Source organism: Octopus bimaculoides, chromosome 28, assembly GCF_046866305.1.
Source record: "Octopus bimaculoides isolate indiv1 chromosome 28, ASM4686630v1, whole genome shotgun sequence".
NCBI classification, from domain to species: domain Eukaryota; kingdom Metazoa; phylum Mollusca; class Cephalopoda; order Octopoda; family Octopodidae; genus Octopus; species Octopus bimaculoides.
This window is the reverse complement of record NC_142955.1, coordinates 9,931,727-9,957,641: the sequence shown is the minus strand read 5'-3', so window position 1 is coordinate 9,957,641 and position 25,915 is coordinate 9,931,727. Positions and strand designations below refer to the sequence as shown.

Genomic DNA, 25,915 nt, shown 5'->3' with positions numbered 1-25,915 from the left:
GCCTTCTGTAGTTTTTTCACTCTTATTATCTTTTATATATATATATATATATATATATATATATATATATATATATATATATATATATATATATATATAATAAAAGTGTTTATTGAGGATAAAAGCATTATATTTCGTTTGTAGTGTAAGGGATGGAAAGATAGTAAACTTAAGAAATTTACAAACATGAGAAAGTGCAATACAAACTAGCCAATATTTCTATTTTCTTGCGAATACACTTAAGCAGTCTCTTGGCTTATCAATTATAGTTGCATCTTCAGTTTTTCGATGGAGACGTTAAATTCTAAGTATCTTTATTGATGTAGTCATTTGAAACGAAACCTCTTGCATACGAAAATTACCGTTTAGGAGTGTATCATATTATGTTAGGGACTGTCAACATGTATCACCGGTGTCATTCAGACGGCGGAAAAATTGTCAATGACACCGCCTATATAGTATGTCAGTAATTAGTTCAGCTGATTTAATTGTTTGAAGTGTAATAATTATCTGATATTAATGTGAACGTTCATGTTCGTGTATTATGTAGGGAGACTTAGTGTTTCGGAATCGGTGTTCCATCATCATCGTGGTTGTTTCTTTTCATCACAAACTGGGTTACAACGTTAATTGGTTATTTCCTAATTTTATGGGACAGAGGAAATCAGTTTTATTCATCAACAAATCGGCGAACAGTTTTCCTGAACTATCTTCAATTTACATTTCTAACATTCTACTGGTAAGTAGAAAACCTATCTACACTGCATTAGTCTCTCCACACATGTACATAAATCCCCGTGATATCTGAGACAAGAAATTGAGCAATAATAGATTATATACATACAGACATTTCTGAGCTTTTAAGAATTCCTCAGGAATTGATATGGAGAACATTAATTATTTGGACACTTCTAACTCAATTATTTTTAACAATATAGATACAGTAATACAGACAGACGGAGACGAGGAACCTGAACAGAAAGTTTTTCCTGAATATCACAATGATATTTATAAGGAGGCGTTCTCTTCCGAACAGGAAGTCTTTTCACATAAAGAAATACACAACAAGGAAAGACTTTATCTCTGTGAAATATGTGGGAAGTCTTTTGTTTCAAACAGTAATTTAATAAAACACAAAAGAGTTCACACTGGAGAAAAACCTTACTACTGTGAAATGTGCGGGAAATCATTCTCTAATAATTCTAACCTTGTAGTTCATATACGTTGTCACACCGGCGAGAAACCGTATAGTTGTGAAATATGTGGGAAATATTTTCTCAAGAACAGTTATTTAGCAATACATCAAAGGATACATACTGGAGAGAAACCCTTCCACTGCGAAATATGTGGGGAAAATTTTAGTCACGATTCTAGTCTTGTCGTTCATAAAAGAATCCACACTGGAGAAAAGCCCTACCATTGTGAAGTCTGCGGAAAATATTTTGTATCAAACAGTCGGTTATCAATACACAAAAAAGTACATACTGGAGAAAAACGCTCTCACTGTGAAATATGTGGGAAGAATTTCTCTGATAATTTTTGCCTTGAAGTCCACATACGTAATCACACTGGAGAAAAACCATATCATTGTGAAATATGCGGAAAATCTTTCGTCAGTAATACTCAGTTGACAAGACACAAAAGAACACATACTGGAGAGAAACCATATCACTGTAAAATTTGTGGGAGATCATTCTCTGATAATTCTCATCTTGTAGTTCACATACGCAGACACACCGGAGAGAAACCGTATTGTTGCGAAATATGTGAAAAATCTTTTGCCTCTAGCAGTGACTTAACAAAGCATCATAGAATACACACTGGAGAGAAACCTTATAACTGTGAAGCATGTTGGAAATGTTTTGCTTCTAACAGTGATTTAGCAAAGCATAAAAAAACACATTTTGCAAAATAGCTGTTTTGTTGAGAAATATCTGAGAAAGCATAGAGGCGGAATTCTGGTTTGAGCACTCCATATAATCCATCATTACTTATATGTTTCTTGGAATTTTCAGAAAAGTTTTTCGAATTTGTGTCCTACACACAGTAATCCATATGATTATGTAAAAAAATTAAAATATTTGTATGTGATTTAAGGACAATTTAAACTGTCATTTTTAACACATCCCGCGACCACCAGATACCCTCCTTGTTTCTTTGTCACTCTGACATGCATTGATGCTTTTCAATATTCTTCTTCCCCCTAAACACATTTAATGGCATGATGATGTACCTAAGGGTGGTCCATTGCTGGGATTTAAGCAAGAAATTTGAACTGTCCATATTTTAAACTCTTCTGCCCATATATTAATTATAATCCCTCATGTAAATGTCATCTCAATATTTCTGATGAGGCATTACCTTGCAGATGTGGAATCTGTGAAAAACTATTCTCATTCAAAATCCATCATCTTAAACAGAAGCAAGTCTATCCAGGATCTAAATATTGTGATTTTGTTGAGGCCTTAGACATTTAAAAGTGATACTTTTTTATTATTGTTATGCAAAAGAATCTGATCAACTTCATTTTTATATTGATATTGCAGCATTGATTGTAATTTGCATGTTTACAGGTGGTCAAGACAATCTGTTCTAGGGCAGAGACAGCTTAGTGGTGTGATGCTTGGATAATGTTGAGTATTTGACTTACTAAGTTGTTTAAAAAGTATTCAATAAAAAAAAAAAAAAAACTAATTTCTACATACTGATTTGTAATATCGACTAAAAGAAAAAAATTATGTAAAATTTTATTGAAATTTGTAACAAAATATTCACATTTATATGTAAATGAAAATCATCTAAAAAATTTTCTAAATTTTGACTTATAATTATATTTGTTGGATAACATTTTTGAGACAGTTGAATATTTTGTTCAAAATTGATTCACCACTGGAAATACAATTTTAATAATATATTTATTTAATAAAATTGCCTCTTTGCACATCTTACACAAACCTAAAGATAGTTGCTCTAACATCTTGATACACGTGAGTTAGAATATTTTAATAACTTGGTTTTAATGACTGGTCAGGTTGCACTGTTGAATCAAACTTCAATATTTCGGTGAATGTTTTGACATTTTCAGCATTTTTTGGTTTCTGATGAAATCCATTCTTGGAAAGTGGTTCCTTAGTTGTTGCTGTTAAATTCAAGTATCTTGGCACCATTACTGATTCATCATCGTCATCATCATTTAATATCTGTTGTCCATGCTGGCATGGGTTGGACGGTTTGACCAGGGCTGGTAAGCCAAGGGGCTGCACCAGACTCCAATCTGATTTGGCATGGTTTCTACAGCTGGATACCTCTCCTAATGCCAGCCACTCTGTGAGTGTAATGGTTGCTTTTATATGCAATTTGTGTGACACCAGTATCTGCCATGACTACAATTTCACTTGGCTCGATGGGTCTTCTACTCAAGCATGGCATATTGCTAAAGCTGTCGGTCACTTGTCATAGCCTCTGTGAGGCCCAACATTCAAAGATCATGCTTCACCACCTTGTCCCATGTCTTCCTGGGTCTATCTCTTCCGCAGGTTCCCTCCACAGTTAGAGATCAGCACTCAGCTGTTTTCATCCATACACATCACATGGCCATACCAGCACAATCATCTCTCTTGTACACTACACCTATATCTCTTATGTCTAACTTTTCTCTCAAGATGCTCACCTTCTGTTGTACATACACACCGACATTGCACGTCCAGCAAAGCATTTAAAACAAAACTGGATCTCTTCCTGCCAAGGGTTCCAGATGAGCTTACCTCCCAGCAGGAAACACAAATGAGGGCACCAGCATGAAACGTCCTCATTCACCAAATGCCACATATCAGAGGAGGTTTCAAATAATGGTGTAGCACAGTCAGTGGTGGTGCTCCAGCATGACAGCAGTTTTGAAGCTGCAGCATTTTAAAAGATTTTATATATATATATATATATATTGGGTCATCTCATAAATAATGCAGTTTTTTTCAATCGCATGAATTAAAACTTGGAGAGGGACAGGATAAACTACCTGCATCAACTTACTATAAAAGCAGGTAATAATTTTACCTTGTTTTTATTCTTAGTGCAAGTTTTGAAGAGTGCAGTTCGATTGTAAGTTATTTTTTCAAAGCTATAATGGAAGTGACGAAGGAGCATATTTGGCATGTTTTATCTTATGAGTTCAATGAAGGCACCAAAGCAATGGAAAGTGTGAAGAATGTTAATGCAGTATATGGAGATTGGACAATAAGCATAAACCAGTGTCAATGGTGTTTCCAGAAATTCTGAGCCGGAAACTACAGCCTAGAAAACGAGCCTGATTGTGGAAGATCTGTAGAGCTTGGTGAGGACGTCCTGCAAACCCTGGTGGAACAACATCCCATTGTAACTGTTGAGGACCTAGCAGAGAAGCTTGGATTTGGTCATTCAACCATTCATTGACACCTGTGTACCATTGGAAAAGTCAGCAAATTGGGTCAGTGGGTTCCTCACAAGTTTCCTGTGTCTAATCGCATGCAGAAATTGAATGTGTGCTCTACTCTGCTGTCATGCCTCACTGAATGAATGTTTTGGGGACCGAGTAGTAACTGGTGAGGAGAAATGGGTTCTCTATAAAAATGTCAAGTGCCAAAGACAGTGGGTAGGGAAAAGAGAAACACTGGCACCCCAGGCTAAAGAAGGTCTTCACCCACGTAAGGTTTTGTTATCTGTTTGGTGGGATATGGTTTAGTACACTTTGAACCTTTAAACCCAAACAAAACGATAACAAAGGAGATCTACTGCAAGCGGCTTGAGCAGTTTAAGTCAGCACCAGAAGAAAAATGACCATCTTTGGTTTCAAGACAAAAGGTGTTCTTCCATCAGGATAATGCTCAGCCACATACAGTGACGATGACATATCAAAGGCTGGAGCAGTTTGAATGGGAAACGATGCCCCACCCACCATATTCGCTGGACATTGCTCCATCTGATTATCATTTATTCCGCAGTCTTCAAAATCAGTTGGACAGAAAAAATAAGAATTCTGTGGAGGTCAGATTAGTACTGGAGGAGTATTTTTCATCACAGACAGGTGAATTTTGGAAGAGAGGCCTTGCAAGTCTACCAGATAGATGGAAGAGCATTGTAGAAAATGAAGGAAAGTATATTTTAGATTAAAAAAGAACTTTGTTTATCTTAATTTTGAAAAATAAAAGAAGCATAAAAAAACTGCATTATTTATGTATGCATAAATATATGTATACATACACACCTATGTTATATATATAAATATATGTATGTATGTATATATAGCTGTATATATACATTTATATATGCATACATACAAATCTTGGTCGCATGGTTGTTTTAAAGCCGAAATGTACTACCATGCCCAGGATTTTGTGGTCCCTGTCACATGATGTCAACATGTCCACTGTGGGAGCCCTAAAGAGGAAGATTAGCAGTTTTTTTGAGGAGCTAGCTTGGCTTCCTAAGGAGCCTAAGCAGCGTCACTCCATACAGGTCAATCAAAACTTTATGACTGTCATTCAGTAGCCTCTCAGATGAATTCATAATGTTAAGAACAACAAAAATAACAGGAACTCAAAGTTTGCACAGGTAGGAAGATGGGTGCTGCCAAGGGGTCAAGGGACTTGTCAATTGTTGACAGGGTGCTCAGACTCAGGCTACTTCACAACTTGCTAGGTTGGGAGCATTGAGGGGAAAAGAATGACAATATCTATTCCAAGAAGTTCACACATGCATTGAAGGAGCAAGGATTAGCAGGATGGTGGGACTCGGCCAACAGGGAGCTGGGATAATGTACAACAGCAGGACATTACCTGGTTGGATCAGAGAAGGGGTGGGGGATGACATTTAGTGTATCAGATTTCTGATCCAGGCTGTCTATGACACTTTGTCAAGTGCAACAAGCTGTCACACATGAGGCAGGAATGAAACATTGTCCTATCCCTTGTTAACCCTTTTGAGACACAGTGTTTTGGCATGCGTAACCAAAAAGACCAAAATATTTTTCTATTGAGATTGAAATTGATGGGTTCATGTAGAAAACAAAGGATAAAGTGCCTAAAACTACTTTATTAATATGTAAAATTATATATATATTATAGTTTTATATTATATCTACTGGCAGACAATCTCTGATTGGCTATTACACTTCAAAACATTTACATTATTTACAATTGATGGATATTTGTCCTCCAACGTTTCGGCTGATATATCCTCCAGCCTTCATCAGGTGTCTTGGGGAAATTTCGAACTTGAGTTCTCATTCCTAAGGCATTTTTTGATGTAGTTGTTGTTGTTGTTATTATTATTATTATTATTATTCAGGTCACTACCTGGAATCAAACTCGGAATCTTGGGGTTAGTACCCAGCGCTCTTAACCACTACACCATATGCCCGTGGGCATCTGATGAAGGCTGGAGGGTATATCAGCCGAAACATTGTGTTAACAACAAACAAGATGAGGACAAATATCCGTCAAATGTAAATAATGTACATAATTCCTCATCTCTTAAATATAGAATTGTATTCAAAACATTTGTTTCATTGGGCTGATAGATTGGTCTCAAAGTTTTTTCAGCTTGTATCACTTGGGCCAATTAATTAGAAATTATAGTCAGCACTGACTTTTGCTGTCCAGTGCTGGCTATAATTTCTATAGAATATCTGTAGAGATGACCTTAACAAATGATGTAAAACACACTGCTAACAAAGCAAAGCATGGTATTGACTTATAAAAAATATTTAATATACTTTATAGTATATTATTATTGCATAACGAAATACTGTGTTCTTACAAGTCATTAACTGTCCTATCCATTTTTTAGCTGCCCCTGATAGCTGATGGTCACTACTGCTGGAGGAATGACCAAGTGCTCAGAGCAGTTGCAGAGGTGATATCAACAACCTTTCATTCCCCGAAGTACTAGCATGCCATCCTGCCCACAGTTTTGTGGCCCCTGTCGTTATAATGTTGGTAGGAAATCTTGGAAAGGAAGGTTAGCAGTGTTTTGAGGAGGTGGTCAACCAACAGTTTACAACTCCCATTCAGCAGCCCTTCAGAGGAGTTCACAGTGCCAAGAACAAGACAGGTCATGAAATATAGAGATTCCTATGACACAAAAGTGGCTGCAGATAGCATTGTGGTCCACATAGGAAGAAAGTAGTAGAGTGGTGCTGGAGAGTTGCAGGTGGCAGAGGGCTCTGGTTGGGGCTGTGGTGTCAGGGTGTTCAGACTTGGGTTACTTCCCAACCCATCAGATCAGAAGGACCAAAGGAAAAGGGCAACAACATCTCCTCCAACAAGAAATCCTCAGAGGCGTAGTAGAAGCAAGGGCTAGCAGAGTGGTAGAACTCAGTCAACAAGAAGCCTGGACAAAGTGGGCTGAGGCACAGCAGTGGAACATTACCTGGTCAAACTCTTGTGGACTGACATCCAGTGTATCAGATTCTAATCAAGGTAACCTATGACACTTCACCAAGTTTATCCATTCAATATCTCCTCAGCAGCTACCCTGGAGCCTTAGCCAATGGCCACTACTGCTGGAGGCATGGTCACGTAATTGGGACAGTTGCAGAGATGATATTGACAACAATTCAGTCCATCAGGAACTACTCCAGAAAATAGGCCATCATTTTTCTCAGAAAACTACTTTCCAAAGCTCCAGACTAGCAGCTCAGAGTGGATCTCATGGAATGGCTGAAGTTCCCAGATCACATTGTACCAACAACACTATCGAGACATAGTGGTCTCAAATTCCACCAAACAAGTGATCATAATTGAATGTACCCTGGGAGGGCCATATGGAGGAAGCACGTTGGAGGATGCTTGCCAAATAGAGCAGTGCAGAAATCAGGGTTGGCAGGTGTGTTGTGAGGCAACATGCCTAACATTGTGAAACTGCATGGCTCAGTATTTAGAGCATTGGGCTTACAATCATGAGGTAATGAGTTGGATTCCTGTGTGTTGTGTCTTTGAGCAAGATACATTATTTCATGTCGCTCCAGTTCACTCAGCTGTAGAAATGAGTTGCAACATCACTGGTGCCAAGCTGTATCAGCTTTTGCCTTCCCTTTGGGTAACACCAGTGGAGTAGAAAGGGGAGAGTGGTATGCATGGGTGACTGCTACTCGTTCACAAACGACCTTGCCCAGACTTATGCCTCAGAGGGGAATTTTCTAGTTGCAATCTCATGGTCATTCATGATCAAAGGGGATCTTTACCCTTTTTTTTTTGTACCCTATGAGGCAATACAAGTGGGCTGTGAAGGATTTGTGGGGCATTCATTTTGTAAAGTTCTGACTGGGTTTGGAGTTACTGATACTGCAGAAAGGAGGATCATAAATTCCATCACTGAAGCTACCGAGACGACCAGACCACTGAGTGGCTTTAGAGAAATAAAGCAGACCAGTGATTTGCTGCTGTTGGGATGCAAACTAGGACTTGATCAACCCTGAGTGGGTCAACTGGGCTATGGGGTCTAATGCCAAAGAACCTGAAAGACTTTGAGACCTCAGAAACATCACAGATGATGTATCTTAAAGCTAAAACTATATGTGTGTGTGTGTGTGTATGTAGAAAGACAGACAGATAGAGAGATAGATGTATGTTACAAATTGATTGTAGCTCGAAAGAACTTTACCAATAAGAAAAGCAGGAGCGTCAGCCTGGTCATTGACATCATTTCCATGTATGTAATTTGTGAGTTTGTTGGCTGATATATATATATATATATATATATATATATATATATATATATATATATATATATATATATACACACACATATACACACTAGCAGAAACACCTGTCATTCACTGGGTTGAAAAAGCTGCCAAATTTGTATTGTGAATATTGAAAGTTATTTAGATAGTTTTCTGTAAATCCCTATATACTCTGAATCTACAGCATCTAAGTGGGAGTTGAAGTAGTTGTATGCTTTCAACTTAATGTGACAGTCCTCTGAAGGGAATAATACTACTGTTGGTTAGACCTAGGAAGCTGCACCGCTTCCTATCGGCCTTGACACATTTCCTGTGTCCTTATGTTTACAAGGGGGAGACAAGCACCTCCACATATTCATGCAGTGTAACTACAGAGTTTACTAGCTTTGTGAAGTCAATCTAAATTATTACTGTTCATTCCTCTGGTATCAACTGTAACTGGTAAAATATTTGTATGAAGTTATTCTTAAATGACATCTTAAAATTCCTTGTTACAGCTATACTTACCTTCATGGATAATAACTAACTGCTTTTAGCACACACAATTATATTTAAACACCAGTGTAGTAGAGCATGAATGTCACTTCAGTATGTATTGTTGAAAGAATGTTTGTTTTTTTAATGTCATGCAGTTATGGACAATAACCTCGTTTATCTTTTATTTGTTTCAGTTATTAGACTGTGGCCATGCTGGAGCATTTCCTTGAAAAATTTTTAGTTGAATGAATTAACTCCAGTACTTTTTTTAAGTCTGGTACTTGTTCTCTCAAATATCTTTTGCCAAAGCGCTACGTAACGGGGGATGCAAACACATCAACACTGGTTGTCAAGTGGTGGTGGTGGGAACAAATAAACAGGAGGACACACACACACACACACATACGACGGGCTTCTTTCACTTTCCATATACTAAATCCACTCACAGGACTTTGGTCAACCCAGGACTATAGTAGAAGACACTTGCTCAAGGTGCCATGCAGTGAGACCGAACCTAGAACCATGTTGATGGGAAGCAAGCTTCTTATAACATAGCCACACCTGCATCTGACAGAAACAGTTTGTTTTAATGGACTGATGACTGATTTACTGCTTTTCTAATGATGAGGGTGATAAGAAGTATTAGAGCATTTGCCTTTTGAAAACCTAAACCTATTCAACCAAAAGGGCTCTTGTGATAATCATTGAAAGTTGTTTTGTTTTTTTCAAATTCTGATAGTCAAGTGCAGAAAGCTCTCATCTAGAGAGAAACTTGGCATCAGATGTTCAGTTGTCAAAGGGAGACATGAATGTTATGAGCCTCTTATACTATGGTGATAGCATTGTTCTGAGTCCAGATAGGATGTAATTTGTTTGTATTGGCTTAAAGGAATGCTGCAATAACAACCTGCCTGATGCATTACTAGTTTTAAATAGTGAGACTTCTTGTGTAAGCAAGCCAACTTCCATTACTGAATACCTACAGAAATGTTGGTACTTTTCTATTATCAACAACCATTTTTTTTTTCAATTTCTAAAGGAATTGGAGGTCAAAAATGTATAGGATTAGACGTTTGGGTAAAAAATTCTTTGACAGAAAGAAACACTCACTCAATTCCTTCTCTATGAGGTAGTGATAGACATTCTGAAAGTCTCCTGATCAATTATTACACCTGTCTCAAAGTGTAATAGTTTATTTACCAATCTTTCAGTTAATATTAAAAACCGGTTGTCTACAATAGGAAAGCACAGAACGAGTAATATATTCTGCATTTTTGACTAAGTAAAAAATATTATTTACACGATCTTCATCATCATTGTTTAATGTCTGCTTTCCATGCTGGCATGGGTTGAATGGTTTGACAGCAGCTGGCCAGATGAAAGACTACACCAGATTACTGTGTTTGTTTTGGCATAATTTTGTGGTTGGATGCCGTCCCTAACACCAGCTACCCCACATAGTGGACTGAATGCTTTTTATATGGCACCAACACAAGCAAGGTCAGTTTTGGCATGGTTTTTACACCTAGATGTCCTTCCAAATGCCAACCACTTTACAGTGTGGACACGATGTTTTTTTATGACACTAGCACTGGCAGGGTCACCAAGTAACTTGCAGGACAAGTAATCTTTGAGAGGGGAGAGGGCATTGGAGGAGGTGATCTTGTGTCAGTTGATGAAAGGTTAGGGTGTGACAAGGTGACAGATAGGCAGAAACAGGTGTCTTGCTATAGAGGAGGAACATGGTTACCTGGCCAGAGGGAGAAAGAAGTAACAAGAAAGGACAGAAACAGGTGTGTTGATGTAAAGGGGATACTTGGTTACCTAGCCAGAGGGAAGAGCAAGAGAAAGGGAGAGAGCAAGGGTGATCAAGAATGAGGGCAGAATCAGGTGTACTGTTGTAGAGGAGATACATGGCTATCCAATCAGAGGGAAGAGCAAAGAAAAGAGAGAGAGTGGGAGATAGCAAGAGAGAGTAGGAGAGAGATGGTGGTGATGTGCCAAGGTATACTCAAAAGGAACAGGGGGCAGAGCATAGATGGGATGGTAGAGTAAGGAAGAGAGCGAAGGCATGTCTTCAAGGTACAGAGGTCATGATATACATGGCCAGGTATTGTCAAGAAGGAAATAAATGCGTTAAAATCACAATAACATGTTCAGAACACTATTTCAGAAAATTATCACCGTTCTCTTTCAGCATACAAAAGACAAATCTAGGCGGACAGAATGAGTAAGAGAAAGTATGGTTAAATTCTTTCTTCAATTCTCCAGAATTAAATTTGAAAGAAGATCTATACACATCAATATCCATTCTTAGAGATCAGAAATGCAACAAAAATTTTAAATATTTAGTTGAAATGAAGGAGGGTCATGGAAAATGGCACATGGTATGAAACTATATGAAGCCATAAGCTCGACTAAGTTTAAAAGCTCTTCATAAAATAGTCTCCATATCTTCTTCATGATCTGCTGGAGAGGATCTCTTCCCAATACATTTACACATCAAGGAATTAAAGAGAAGAAATCATTGGAATCGGTCATTACTCATTTTGCCCCGATTTAGACAGTTTTGGAGAAAATTGAAAATTATCAAATAAGACATTAGTGTGGGAAAAAATTGATTTGGAATCGAACAAAGAAAAGAATTTTGACAGCTAAACAGCAAAAATTGTCCAGATATTTTATTAGCACCCTCAATTACAATTAGGCGAAAGTTGAAGAAAAATTTCTTGAAAAAAAATGTGTTTCAAACTTTATCAACTTCAACAATAACAACAGCAACTATGCCGTTTACTTTTTCACCCAAAGACGATGCTATACGACGAAATGGTGTTGCAATATAATGGTTGAACATAAATAAAGAGAAAATAACAAGAAATCAAGGGTCTCTTAGATTAATGGTTCAGAGCACTCAGCTGCAATTTGAGAGGTACAGGGGTCGATTCTTTGTAGAGACTTTTTTTTTTATCAAGGCTGTACCCCAGATTGGTCACTGAAGTAAAAGATCAATATGCCCTCCACCACTACCTCCTCTAGTCGAAATTAAAAATAATCCAAAAAACAACAATACGCATGCGTATTTATAAAATCAAGAACAACAACTCTTACGACATCCCTTTTCTTTTTAATTGATTGTCGTCTGTAACACTGTATTTCGCGACGTGGTTAACTACAAATTGTGTTACAAGGTAGGATCTCTTGATATCAAATATAACATGATGTAACCAATACAGAATGTCGCCAGAGCAACAATTAAAAAGACATCTGACATTGGTACTTTGATATTGAGGGGGGTTGAAATGGAAAGAGGAAGTGACGTCATGTAGCAGGGACGGAAGCGACGCGCTGAAAGGGATAGAATTTTGGGCAGTCGAAGCAAGAGTTCGATGGCCGGAACGTGAATCCCTCATGTTCTTCATCAGTGTCCCGACGCAACTTGGAATAGGAAGTCATTATCCGAAATAAGTCAGACTATTTTTTCGTTCATCAACTTCTATCACAAGCGATTTCGGTGAATAGTAGAACATAAAGTTAAGAATTAGTAGTGAAATAATAAGGCTGTTTGATATATGTATCTACACTCACACACACACACGTGTAAAACAAGATGGAAAAAAAGTACTCGAATATTAAAGGTAGAGTGATATACTTTTTATCGAAGCTGCAAAAGTGTCACAGAACTGTTACTTAGAGTTTTGAAAAATCAGCTGCCCTATCAAAATTTAAATGCTTATTCGTGTATTTGAATTATATGTAACATAACGTATTACATGTACAATTACGATCTTGCTTCTATCTAGACATCAAAGGAAATGACTACTATTCCTTTCAAACTTGGCTTTTGTAACCTGGACATCAATATTTTGAAACTGACTTATTTTTTATTACATTTCATACAGATTCAGCACTGAGTTGCTGAAGCAGAAAATTGCTATAGCAAATATTCTGCTTAATGTGACAGATATGCTTGTCAGTTGCTTGACCTTAACCACTTGAGCATGTTCTTTAGTGGCTGACAGTATGTCCGTCTCTGATCATCAGCAGGAGTAGTGAGGGAGCATTGTAGCCATGTGTTGAGAGGGATTCTTTGGGGGTTTGAATAAATATAACAAAAGCAAAGTTTGAAGGAAATATTAACCATTTTTTCATACTTTATAGGGCTAAGCAAATAGGAAATAACAATTGCTACAAAAGGACAAAAATCATGTTATACAGTGTTATCTATCAATCTGGTGGGCACACAAGCCAAATTGACCACATTCTCACCAGAAAATAAGATAAATATTTGTGAATTTAAAAGTTCTTCCTAATTGAAAATGATGATGGAGATAGACTTATAACATAGAGAAATGGAAGTTGTTTTGGGACAACCTACTGAAGGTAATGAATGAAATTTGTTGCTGGTACCAATCTCCAACCAGACTAAAGTGACATGTTGTGGAACAGTAAGGTAGATAGAACCATAAAAGCAAAGGGGGCGAGCTGACAGAATCGTTAGCACGCCGGGCGAAATGCTTAGCGGTATTTCGTCTGCCGCTACGTTCTGAGTTCAAATTCCGCTGAGGTCGACTTTGCCTTTCATCCTTTCGGGGGCGATTAAATAAGTACCAGTTACGCACTGGGGATCGATATAATTGACTTAATCCATTTGTTTGTCCTTGTCTGTTCCCTCTGTGTGTAGCCCCTTGTGGGCAGTAACGAAATAAGAACCATAAAAGCAAAATGACAGCCTTGGAAAGGCAAGAAAAATGGAGGCAGCAATGACTTGTAACAGATAACCAGAGGAAAAACTTGGCAACAGGTTTACATAGCAAAAAGAGAAGCAAACAGTAAGAAGTATTCCAATGTTCTGCAGCATGAGGATCAGAGCAGCAAGTAGCTCTGGATCTGTCTATCATAGGATCAGGAGGTTGTGGGTGATAGTGGACTTGCACTGAGTAATTCTGGAAAGAAAGAGGCATGGAAATGTTACTATGAAAAGCTTAAGTGTGGAGAATGCTCAAGAGAAAGTGAATCTTCTCAACATGGATCCAATAGCTTTCCTAGTTGACTGCAGTTTAATAGCCAAAGCAATTAAGAAATGAAAGTTAGGAACCCTACCCCAGAAGGAACTACTGCTGAGATGTGTAAAATAATTGGAGTAGGACATCGCTTAGTCATGTGTATAATTAATCAAGTTGACTAATCATAGTTAATGACTGGAGTGGCAGCATTCTGTTCAGTGCACTGCTTAATAATAATAATCCTTTCTATTATAGGCTCAAGGCCTGAAATTTGTGGGGAGGGAGCCAGTTGATTAGATCAACCCTAGTATTTAACTGGCACTTAATTTATTGACCCCGAAAGGATGAAAGGCAAAGTTGACCTTGGCAGAATTTGAACTCAGAACATAGCGATGGGTGAAATACTGCTAAGTATTTTGTCCAGTGTGCTAACGATTCCGCCAGCTCACTGCCTTAATAATAATAATAATAATAATAATAATAATAATAATGTAATATAAAGAGTCAAATGTTTTGATGAGTGACTTTTGGCCAACCCTGTATAATGTAACACAGTATTAAAGTGTTGCTGTACTCTTAACTTCAAATAAGGTTATATAATGTAATTTTAACAAATATATAATTTAATTTCAGTAGTTCAGGTCAGGGTTTATATCTGTTGTTTATCATGACAGAAATGTTGTAAAATTTCTATTGTTAGGTCTCAATGTTTGCAGTTTTCTCTATAGTTTATGTCGTTTCTCTCTTATTTCCAGATAACATTGGACTCAAAGGATATTTTTTACCATCAGTTATGAAGACTAAAGGAAAATATACACAGCTGACATAACTATGTTCATATAAATCTTTTTACAATCCCTATGAAATATTTTCTCTGACTGGTGTTATTAGCAAAATATTTCTGTTTCACTGTCTGGAAAATGTATAAAATGATCTTGAATTTTATTTGAACTTAGATTACAAAAGAATTTTCAGCATCTTCAGGTATGTGGAAATATACAGAATAAATATTTGTTGGAAACAGGATTATAAGTTGAAAGGGAGAAAAAAAGAAAAAGCATCTGATAGAAATATCTGGATATATCAGTGAAAGAAAAATGGAATTATTTGAGGAAAATGATAAATGTAAATATCAGACTGAAAGGATTGATTTTATTGGTGAGTTAAAAGATGTTGAAAAATCATCATACTACTGTGATATCTGTAGCAGATCATTCACTCACAAAGGTAATCTTACTACTCACAGACGTATTCATACAGGAGAGAAGCCATATGACTGTGGCATCTGTGGTAAATCATTCTCTCAGAAAATTAGCTTAACTACACACAAAAACACTCATACAGGAGAGAAGCAATATTACTGTGATATCTGTGGTAAATCATTCTCTCAAAATAACCACTTAGTTACACATAAACAGACACATACGAAAGAGAAACCATATCAGTGTGATATCTGTGGTAGATCATTCTCTCAAAAAATTAGTTTAAATATACATAAACAGACTCATACAGGAGAGAAACCATATCACTGTGATGTCTGTGGGAAAGCATTCTCTGATAAAAATACCTTAACTACACACAAACGTATTCATACAGGAGAGAAGCCATATCACTGTGACATCTGTGGTCAATCATTCTCTGTAGGTAGTACTTTGATTATACACAAACGTTTTCATACAGGCGAGAAACCGTATCACTGTGATATCTGTAGCAAGTCGTTCTCTCAGAATACTCACTTAACTACTCACAAGCACACTCACACAGGAGAGAAGCCATATTACTGTGATGTCTGTGGTAAATCATTCTCTGCAAGTAGTAACTTATCTAAACACAAACACATTCACACTGGAAAGAAACCATATCAGTGTGATATCTGTGGCAAATCATTCTCTCAGGTTGCTAACTTAATTACTCACAAATATGTACATACTGGAGAGAAGCCATATCAGTGTAATATCTGCAGCAAATCATTCTCTCAGACTGGTAGTTTAACTAAACACAAACACATTCATTCATTAGAGAAGCCATATCATTGTGATATCTGTGGTAAATCATTCTCTGAACGTAGTAACTTAAATGCACACAAACATACTCATACAGGAGAGAAACCATATGACTGTGATATCTGTGGCAAATCATTTTCTGTTAATAGTACCTTAACTACACATAAACGTATTCATACAGGAGAGAGGCCATATCACTGTAATATCTGTGGTAAATCATTCTCTCAAAATAATCACTTAACTGCACACAAACACACACATACAGGAGAGAAACCGTATCACTGTGATTTCTGTGGTAAATTATTCTCTGCAAGTAGTAATTTAACTAAACACAAGAACATTCATACATGAGAGAAACCAAATGAACAATGGTATTTCTGGTTCATCATTCTCTAATAGAAGTAATTAAACCAATGCTCTCTTAGAAGAAAGAAGGCTGGTCATTTTGATACTGTAACTGCACCTGTGTAATCATACAGAAGAATAATTGTATCACTGATAAAAGTCATTCTCTAAAAGAAATATATAAAAATAAATGTATTCATACTGGGAAGCAAAAACAATGTGTGGCAACAGTCTACTAACAGCATTTTTATGCAGCTTTATCTACATTGGGAACACAACTTAACATTCTGATACCTTTATTAAAGGACATTATTTCAGAATCCTCATGTATATTTCCCTCTAGCATTTCCTGAAGTAGGAAAAAATGCTGATTTAATTGACAACGTGGATAAATAGATGAGAAATGTACTCTCATATAACAATGATAACATCACTGCACAGTAATTATGTTAGAAATGATATATATGACGACAATCTTATAACACGCTTTTTTATACAGTCACAGCTATATCAACATCAGGAATATTCTGATGTTTTTCAGAATTCTCATATATTTCCCCCTCTAATACAGTATTTCTCAACCTATTTTACCCATGGATCCCATTATAACTTTAAGGGAAAATGCCCCACTGGTTGTTGGGGAAAAAAACAACTTTATTTTAATATTTTATCCCAATTTTTTAATACAAAAGAATCTACCGGTAACTCTTTATTAAGTACTGAGTACGAGAAAAAAGTATATTATTGACTAATAAAAGAAAAGTGAATCATTCTAATGAGAACCTTGTGCTTTGTGACAACAGCACCATGCTCCACCACAATTTTCCCAGGCCCCACTGGTGGGGCATATGCCCCATGTTTGGAATCACTGCCGTAACATATTTCCTGAAATAGGAAAAGATATTGATTTATTTGACATTGTGGCTGAATAGATGAGAAACATATTCTCATATAACAACAATGACATCACTGCACAGTTATTATGTTAGAAATGATGTGTGTATGACACAGAGGTAGTGTGTCCCTTTTTCAAGGCCTGGCTGCCCCTTGCTAGATTTTATAATCATCAGGCAGCAAGCTGGCAGAATTGTTGGCACCCTGGGCGAAATGGTTAACAGAATTTTGTTTGTTTTTACATTCTTTCTTCAAATTCTGCTGCAGTTGACTTTGTCTTTCATCCTTTTAGGTCAACATATTAAGTACCAGTGAAACACTGGGTCGATGTAATTGACTAGTCTCCTCCCCCAAAATTTCAAATCCTTGTGCCTTAGAAGAAAGGATTATTATTATTATATTTTAAAAAAGATTGACGTAACTCTTTACTAAAGAAACTACCAGTAACTCTTCTATTAAGTACTGCCAGTGGTAAAATTGATAATTGAAGACTGGGCTTCTCTTCGTATTGTGTATTTACCTTCATGAAGAGTTATGTCAATCCTTTTAAAATATCAAAATTAAGTAGATTGAGATTATTGCTTTTATGTTACACCAAATAAGAATTGGAACATTTAGAAATTGTGGAATAAAAATTACAGCTTTTGCATTTTATTCCTTCTTACAGTTGGCTTGTCAGCTCCATTAGTTTCTCTAGACTCCAGTGTTGAACTCAATCCTGGGCCAATGGATTTTGTGCCATTCAAATACGAATCACAAAATGGGAAATTGACATTTCTATCAATTAAAAAAAACTTAATTGTTTTTGTGCTAAAATCAAATGCCATTTATCATTTCTGGATACATGCAGATGGGAACAGATTTTACCTGAAGGTCTTACATCAAATATTCCAGTGTGCATCACAGCCTGATTGCTTCAAAAGTTTAAATTGATTGGAGAGAGCAATTCATTCCATATAATGGAAGCTGTTTACCACTATCATTCAAAATTAATATCATTTGGTGCAGTCATTAAGAAGACTTTGAGTGTCCTTGAACAGGTATGGTCTAAAATTTGTTTCAGCTATTTGCTTAATTGTCTGATGAACTTTGAAAAAATGGAAATTTTGTCCCTGAAGACAAAAATTGAAAAGAAGCTGAAAAAACTGATTTCCCATTTCTCTGACCCAATGGACAAGGGAACATTTTAGTTGAAAACATTTGCTTTGAAATATGTCATTTTTGTTTTCAGGACAAATGTTATGTGACACACTTATTGACGCTGGGTTGAAAATCATAGCAGAAAATTTTCCTGAAATTCCTATACGATCGACCATTTTTTCTCACATGGAATTTCTAACATAGTGTCCACACTGCACATTGTTCATTCATCACACCAGGAACAATCATTTTGTTTTGTCAACCAACTTTTTCAGAGATATCTATGCTTATGACCGTTTGAACTTACCTGTATCACAGGAACTAACAGCACAGATAACAATGCTGTACTTCCCATGTCCTTTTGCCCTGGCATACACATTTGAACTTGTCATTGGAAACTCTCCAGAGAAGTTTTTATTTGATCAGTCAGAAATGCGAGCACATTTAAGATTTTGCCTTGAGAACATTAAATTTGTTCCTTTCCTGAAAGTAAAGGTTTTTCAAATGCCAACAAAAACCAAAGAAGTCACTCCCTTTCTATCACCCACCCTAAAAGTTGACTTCTCACATAAACATTCACAACAATTTTTATCACCCAATAGATTATATCGTTCAAACCAATAAAATATCCATTGCACTCTTCATATTGTCTGTTGTTATTAATTTTGTTCATCATGTACAAATACGTGTGTATTCATCTTGTTAGATGTGTTTTTACTTTACATGAGCACTTAAGTGGTTTTTGAGTCCTGACAGCTGTTTGAAATTTGTTTTATAAAACAGCAGGAATCTAATGAAAGTAAGACTGAAAAATACTTGCCTCCAAAAATCTGTCACACTAGAGAATAAATTGGTTACAAATTTATCTAAACTAAAACTTTCACCAGACAATACCCCTGTCTTAGAGCTTAGACTGAGTTTCTGCTGAAGCACTAAGAATTTCTACAATGCCTTCATAACGAAATTCGAGATAGTTACTGAAGACATTCAAATCCCTACTTGGTCATGAACTAATACTCTGGTTACAGTTCATTGATGATGTCTTTTTTGTCTGGGAATGATCATGAAATATTTTAATTGACTTCTTGCATTTCAGTGACTGTTATGCTAAAAACTATGGCTTTATGTCCTACATAAAATTTACATCTAGTTTTTCAAAAACCAGTGTTGAGTTTCTGGAGGCAGAATCGTGACAGTTATTTTGCCAGCCCATGTCATCTTACGTTTACTTCCACCACTGCTCTGATCATCCACATCATATAATTCGGTCAAATCTGAAATCCCAATTTTTGAAGATAAAATGGATTTGTACTGACATAGAGGATTACTGGAAACTTGCAAATGATTTTGTACACCATTATGTCAAATGCAGTTACCGTGAATCATGGTTAAAGGAAATTGTAAATGACATAGCTAAAATTAGTAAGGAAAGTCACTGGGCACTGAAATGATGTCAGGCACAATAACAGTAGTTCGACAGAACTTGCTGAATATTTTACATTAAACAGCTGCAATTTTGAAAAAGACTTCAAAGTGCATATTCTCAGAAAATATTTTGAATCTACTACACTTTCAGTACTCAAAATGTATGAGAAGAAATATGTTTGCAGGTTATTAACATCATGCCCTGGAGGGATGAATAAAATGACGGGAATTTCATAATATTTACAAAATATTCTTTTCCTTTTTCCAGTTGTAAAATTGATAACTAAAGACTGTGTGTCATTTTTCATTTTAAACTCAATAACGACAAGCAAGCTGTTGAAATATCGTTTAAACCAATAAAATATCCATTGCACTCTTCATATTGTCTGTTGTTATTAATTTTGTTCATCATGTACAAATACGTGTGTATTCATCTTGTTAGATGTGTTTTTACTTTACATGAGCACTTAAGTGGTTTTTGAGTCCTGACAGCTGTTTGAAATTTGTTTTATAAAACAGGGCAAATATGTCTCACCTCAAGTGGTGTGTTTGCATCCCCATAACTTATGAGTTTGGCAAAAGAGACCAATAGAATAAGTACAAGGCTTACAAAGAATAAGTCAAATGAGTGAAACAGAAGAATAAAGACTTACAATCTTGATGTTCTGTTCTGTTCAATAGAATTGATTAAATATATGTTGACTTCAGAAGGCATATTGAGAAGTTCTGAGTAAAGCTCCACCAAAGCATTTTTGAGTAGACACGTTATCTTTATATAAAGTGTTGAACCTTCTCTTGAGCACACAAGTGCAATTTTTGGTGATTCCAGTCCAAAGATCTCCTTTATAAAAGTGTATAACCTTATAGAGTCTTTGCTACTGGCTGCTGTGTTTGCAGCACACCATTTTTGTATCACCAATTATCTTTCATTGTTCTCAAATTATTTTGTATGATAGATTTTAGGTTTTTGTATTTTACATTTGCTACAGTAGTGAGGTGACAACTGGGTCACTTACTGGTCTCGACTTGTGACAGGGTGTTACACTTGCTGGGGAGGTTGGGACACTTGCTAGGTCAGGCCTGTGACAGGTTGGACACTCGCTGGGCCCAGCCTGTGGCAGGTTGTGTCACTGGGCTAGGCCTGATCACTTTTGGATCCTAAGCCCTTTTGCCATTTACATTAAGTTTTTGCTCTTTATAAGGGAACACCAACCACTTGGTGATGTTATAAACCTAGCAAGTGAAAGAGAAGTACTTGTGCCAATAGAATATTTTATGTGATGGCAGCTTGTAAAGCACCAACTCCACTTTTTTTTGATCAACAATTTTCAGTGTAACGTTTAAAATGAAAAGACCAATGCTCTAAAATCTACAGGTTTTGAATTTAGAGATTTCGTTCTCTGTGTGCCCAGCATCACCTTCCTGGCGCTTGTGCTGGTGGCACGTGTAAAGACATTCGAGCGAGATTGTTGCCAGTGCCACTGGACTGGCTCCTGTGCAGGTGGCACATAAAATGCACCATTTTGTGCGTGGCCATTGCCAGTACCGCCTGACTGGCCTTCGTGCCGGTGGCACGTAAAAGCACCCACTACACTCTCGGAGTGGTTGGCATTAGGAAGGGCATCCAGCTGTAGAAACTCTGCCAAATCAGATTGGAGCCTGGTGTAGCCATCTGGTTCACCAGTCCTCAGTCAAATCGTCCAACCCATGTTAGCATGGAAAGCGGACGTAAACGATGATGTAAAGGAGATAAAAAAAATACAAAGAATATAAGTACATGTGTGTATAGAGTTAATGTTTATCGCCACATCAATATGGTTGTTTTGACGTTACTACCGTTTAGTCCCAGGCAGGCAGAATTACCAGTGCAAACTGTACCCAATATATATTGCAAGCAGGGGAGTGAACGCCTACCATCTAACATATGAAACTGAACGGTTTTGGACTATTTTTGCCTGTCTTCAGTGAACACTTGACCACTAGAGATAGCAGGAATTTGCTCCAGCTTGCAATATGTAGAAAACTAAGTGACAATCAGTCACTGGTCTTGTAATGTTTACCACATTGCAAGATCAGTGATTGTTACTTCGTTTTCTATGTATTGTGAGCAGGAGCAAATTCCTGCTATCTCTAGCATTCGGGTGTTCACCACTGAAGATAGACAGAAATAGCCTGATAACTGTTCAGTCAGGTGATCCTGTCATCCACTAGACAATGGTAGAGGTTTGCTTTCCTGCTTTTAATATATACAGGGTGCAGATTGCACCAATAACCAGCTGGTGGAGGCTCTGCCTAGGGTTAAATAATAGTAACATCAAATAGCCATATCGATGGGTGATAAACATTACTTCTCACTGTATTTACTACTTTCAACTATTATTGAAATTTTTTAACTAGCTACTTTGCTTATTGTGTATGTGTGTGTATATATATATATATGGGCGCAGGAGTGGCTGTGTGGTAAGTAGCTTGCTTACCAACCACATGGTCGGGCAAGTGTCTTCTACTATAGCTTCGGGCCGACCAAAGCCTTGTGAGTGTATTTGGTAGACGGAAACTGAAAGAAGTCCGTCGTATATGTATATATATGTATGTTTGTGTGTCTGTTTGTCCCATCCAACATCGCTTGACAACTGACGCTGGTGTGTTTATGTCCCCGTAACTTAGCAGTTCGGTAAAAGAGACCAATAGAAAAAGTACTAGGTTTCCAAAGAATAAGTCCTGGGGTCGATTTGCTCGACTAAAGGCGGTGCTCCAGCATGGCCGCAGTCAAATGACTGAAACAAAAGAGTAAAGAGTATATATATATATATATATATATATATACACACACACGGTGGGCCAAAATTAGTGCCCCAACTTAATGTGTCTATTAATTATATAGTTTCTTAATACATCTGCCTGAAGAGATTTGTGATTTGTCTGCTCCCCTTCTTACTAAAATTTTGGTTGTTGCTAGATTAACTTTACGGCCCTTTGATTCAAGACCTTGCCTCAACACCTGAAATATATATATAATCTATTTGTTATTGTGAGGATATACATAACTCTTTAAGGTATCTTAACAGCTAAGTTACCCTGGTTTAATCCCATGTATTGGCGAAATATTAAACAGATGTTAGTTTTTGAGAAACTGACATGAAGGAATTACATCTTAATTGATTGAGTGATCATTAATAGGCTCAACATGTTTATTTATGTGTGCATGCACGTGTTAATGATATTTAAAAAAAACCATTACATGTATATATTCAATTTTTTCTTCTTTTTATGTGTGCATGTCAACATACTTGAAATCGAAAGGAACTGTTAGATTTGCATACATAATAGAATACTTTCTGATAAAATTAACGGTAAGCAAATTTATTGCCTAAATTTCCATTATTAATTGTGAGAGTATGAAACGCTAGTATAGCTTATATTAGCTAATTAAAATTTATTTTTTAAGTTACTAAGTCATAATTTCTGGTGTCAGTATTTAATCACTAATTTATTAACTAGCAGAGATACCCAGCATTGCTCAGGATTAAAATGGCATAGTTTGTATATATATTACAGTTATGTTGAAACAGGTGATACAGAAAAGTGCAGCATTGACAACAAAACATTTGTGGAGTAAATGATGGGCTAATTCAACTAAGCAACATGTCATGCTTCTGTTTGGCGTATTCCAGGCCCTAACCTGTCATGAAAATTTGGTGGTGGTGGTGGTGGTGGGGTATGTGATTTCTGAACACACCTAAAATCTGTCAGTGGGTACACTCTCCCTTGCGGCAGTCTGTGCTGTGTCTAACACGACCTATTGTCCGATGTTTTGACATCTCCTGTGGATTTGTTGTCCTACATCACGGACAAAGTAAATTTGGAGGAAGTGTAGTTGTTCATTTGTGGGTAACAGGGAAGCAATGAGGTATTAGACCTACCCTTGAACTTTGAACATTGGCGTAAATCCATATTCAACTATCTCCTTAGATGTACTAAACAATGTCATTTGAAATGCAGAGTTGTATTGTCTAATATTGTTCAGAAAATCCTTTGACTGGATGGAAGTGCTTTTCAGATGATCTATAAGAGGTTGAGGAGGAGCTGGTAGTGCTGATAATCTTACCTTACCACCTGAGCAGCACATGCCATTGGTTTCATTTGAAAATTTTGGGAAAGTCTCATCTCCCTTCTGAATTGAGACTCCAACTGACATGCTGCAGCATGCCTTTGCTGAGTGTCATCTTGCCTCTGTCTTAAGACTCCATTTGACATGCCGCAGCATGCATTTCCTGATCTTGGGAAAGTCTCATCTCCCTTCTGTATTGAGACTTCCTTTAATGTGCTGCAGCATGCCTTTGCTGATCTTGAGAAAGTCTCATCTCCTTTCTCTCTTGAGGCTCTCGCCTTCAGTTTTCTACAATCCCCCTTGCTTTATAGTTGATTCTGGAGAGATTACATCTTTTCTTTGGTGGCATTTTTCAATATTGTAAACAAAAAATTATACATTAATCTCTATTTTCGTAAACAGTTGTATGTATGTAGTATAAACAATATCATAGTCTTATCAAAAGTAAAATAAAAGTGAAACAATATCATACCGCTGAAAAACCAAAAATTGAAGTCAAAAGTGAAACTATCATACCGCTGAAAAACCAAAAATTGAAGTCAAAAGTGAAACTATCATACCGCTGAAAAACCAAAAATTGAAGTCAAAAGTGAAACTATCATACCGCTGAAAAACCAAAAATTGAAGTCAAAAGTGAAACTATCATACCGCTGAAAAACCAAAAATTGAAGTCAAAAGTGAAACTATCATACCGCTGAAAAACCAAAAATTGAAGTCAAAAGTGAAACTATCATACCGCTGAAAAACCAAAAATTGAAGTCAAAAGTGAAACTATCATACCGCTGAAAAACCAAAAATTGAAGTCAAAAGTGAAACTATCATACCGCTGAAAAACCAAAAATTGAAGTCAAAAGTGAAACTATCATACCGCTGAAAAACCAAAAATTGAAGTCAAAAGTGAAACTATCATACCGCTGAAAAACCAAAAATTGAAGTCAAAAGTGAAACTATCATACCGCTGAAAAACCAAAAATTGAAGTCAAAAGTGAAACTATCATACCGCTGAAAAACCAAAAATTGAAGTCAAAAGTGAAACTATCATACCGCTGAAAAACCAAAAATTGAAGTCAAAAGTGAAACTATCATACCGCTGAAAAACCAAAAATTGAAGTCAAAAGTGAAACTATCATACCGCTGAAAAACCAAAAATTGAAGTCAAAAGTGAAACTATCATACCGCTGAAAAACCAAAAATTGAAGTCAAAAGTGAAACTATCATACCGCTGAAAAACCAAAAATTGAAGTCAAAAGTGAAACTATCATACCGCTGAAAAAAAAAGGTGATATAAGTGGGGTGCTCAGCCCCACTGAGCAATGAAAAGCCTTCATGTTAAATTTAGTACAGACTGATCCAGCAGTTTGGCTGTGCATAGAGGAAATATACACACACAGACAGTGAATTTTATAATATATATATATACATTAGGTTGGTGCATAATTATTGCAGCTCTTTTTTAATAAATTTTATTCAAACAAAACGCCGCACAGAAATTGAAGTAGATGGTGAATATGCTCCGGAATAAGCATTTAAAGATATTTTTATTAAATGTTATTGTTTTTGTTGAATAAAATCTATTGAAAAAAAAGTCGCAATAATTATGCACCAATCTAATTAATATATCAAATTTAACTATTACTGTTAATCCTGGATATTGTTTACTGTGTATCACATGACCGTGATGGATTCAATTTACTTACTATATGGTAGTTGCATTCTGTCATCAAAATCTGTGTTGTATATATTTTATATATTATAATAAGACAAATACAATAGGGCAATATTCAAGAAATGCATTCTT

The 25,915-nt window shown here is 36.5% G+C and overlaps 2 protein-coding genes across 3 annotated transcripts; both read left to right on the top strand.

Moving 5' to 3' along the window:
- The first annotated feature begins 389 nt into the window (after positions 1-389).
- On the top strand, positions 390-2,694 carry LOC106868862 (uncharacterized). Its single transcript, XM_014914310.3, has one exon. It carries the CDS (start codon positions 884-886, stop codon positions 1,913-1,915), a length of 1,032 nt encoding a protein of 343 aa, XP_014769796.1. The 5' UTR covers positions 390-883; the 3' UTR covers positions 1,916-2,694.
- A 9,606-nt stretch (positions 2,695-12,300) lies between these two features.
- On the top strand, positions 12,301-19,223 carry LOC128251061 (uncharacterized). 2 transcript variants are annotated; one of them, XM_089344167.1, is made up of 2 exons: positions 12,301-12,384; positions 14,955-19,223. In XM_089344167.1, exon 2 carries the CDS (start codon positions 15,297-15,299, stop codon positions 16,551-16,553), a length of 1,257 nt encoding a protein of 418 aa, XP_089200293.1. In that variant the 5' UTR covers positions 12,301-12,384; positions 14,955-15,296; the 3' UTR covers positions 16,554-19,223. The 2 variants fall into 2 exon arrangements, with proteins under 2 accessions (XP_089200293.1, XP_052833348.1); XM_052977388.2 differs by having other exon boundaries at positions 12,339-12,831.
- Positions 19,224-25,915: the final 6,692 nt, after the last annotated feature.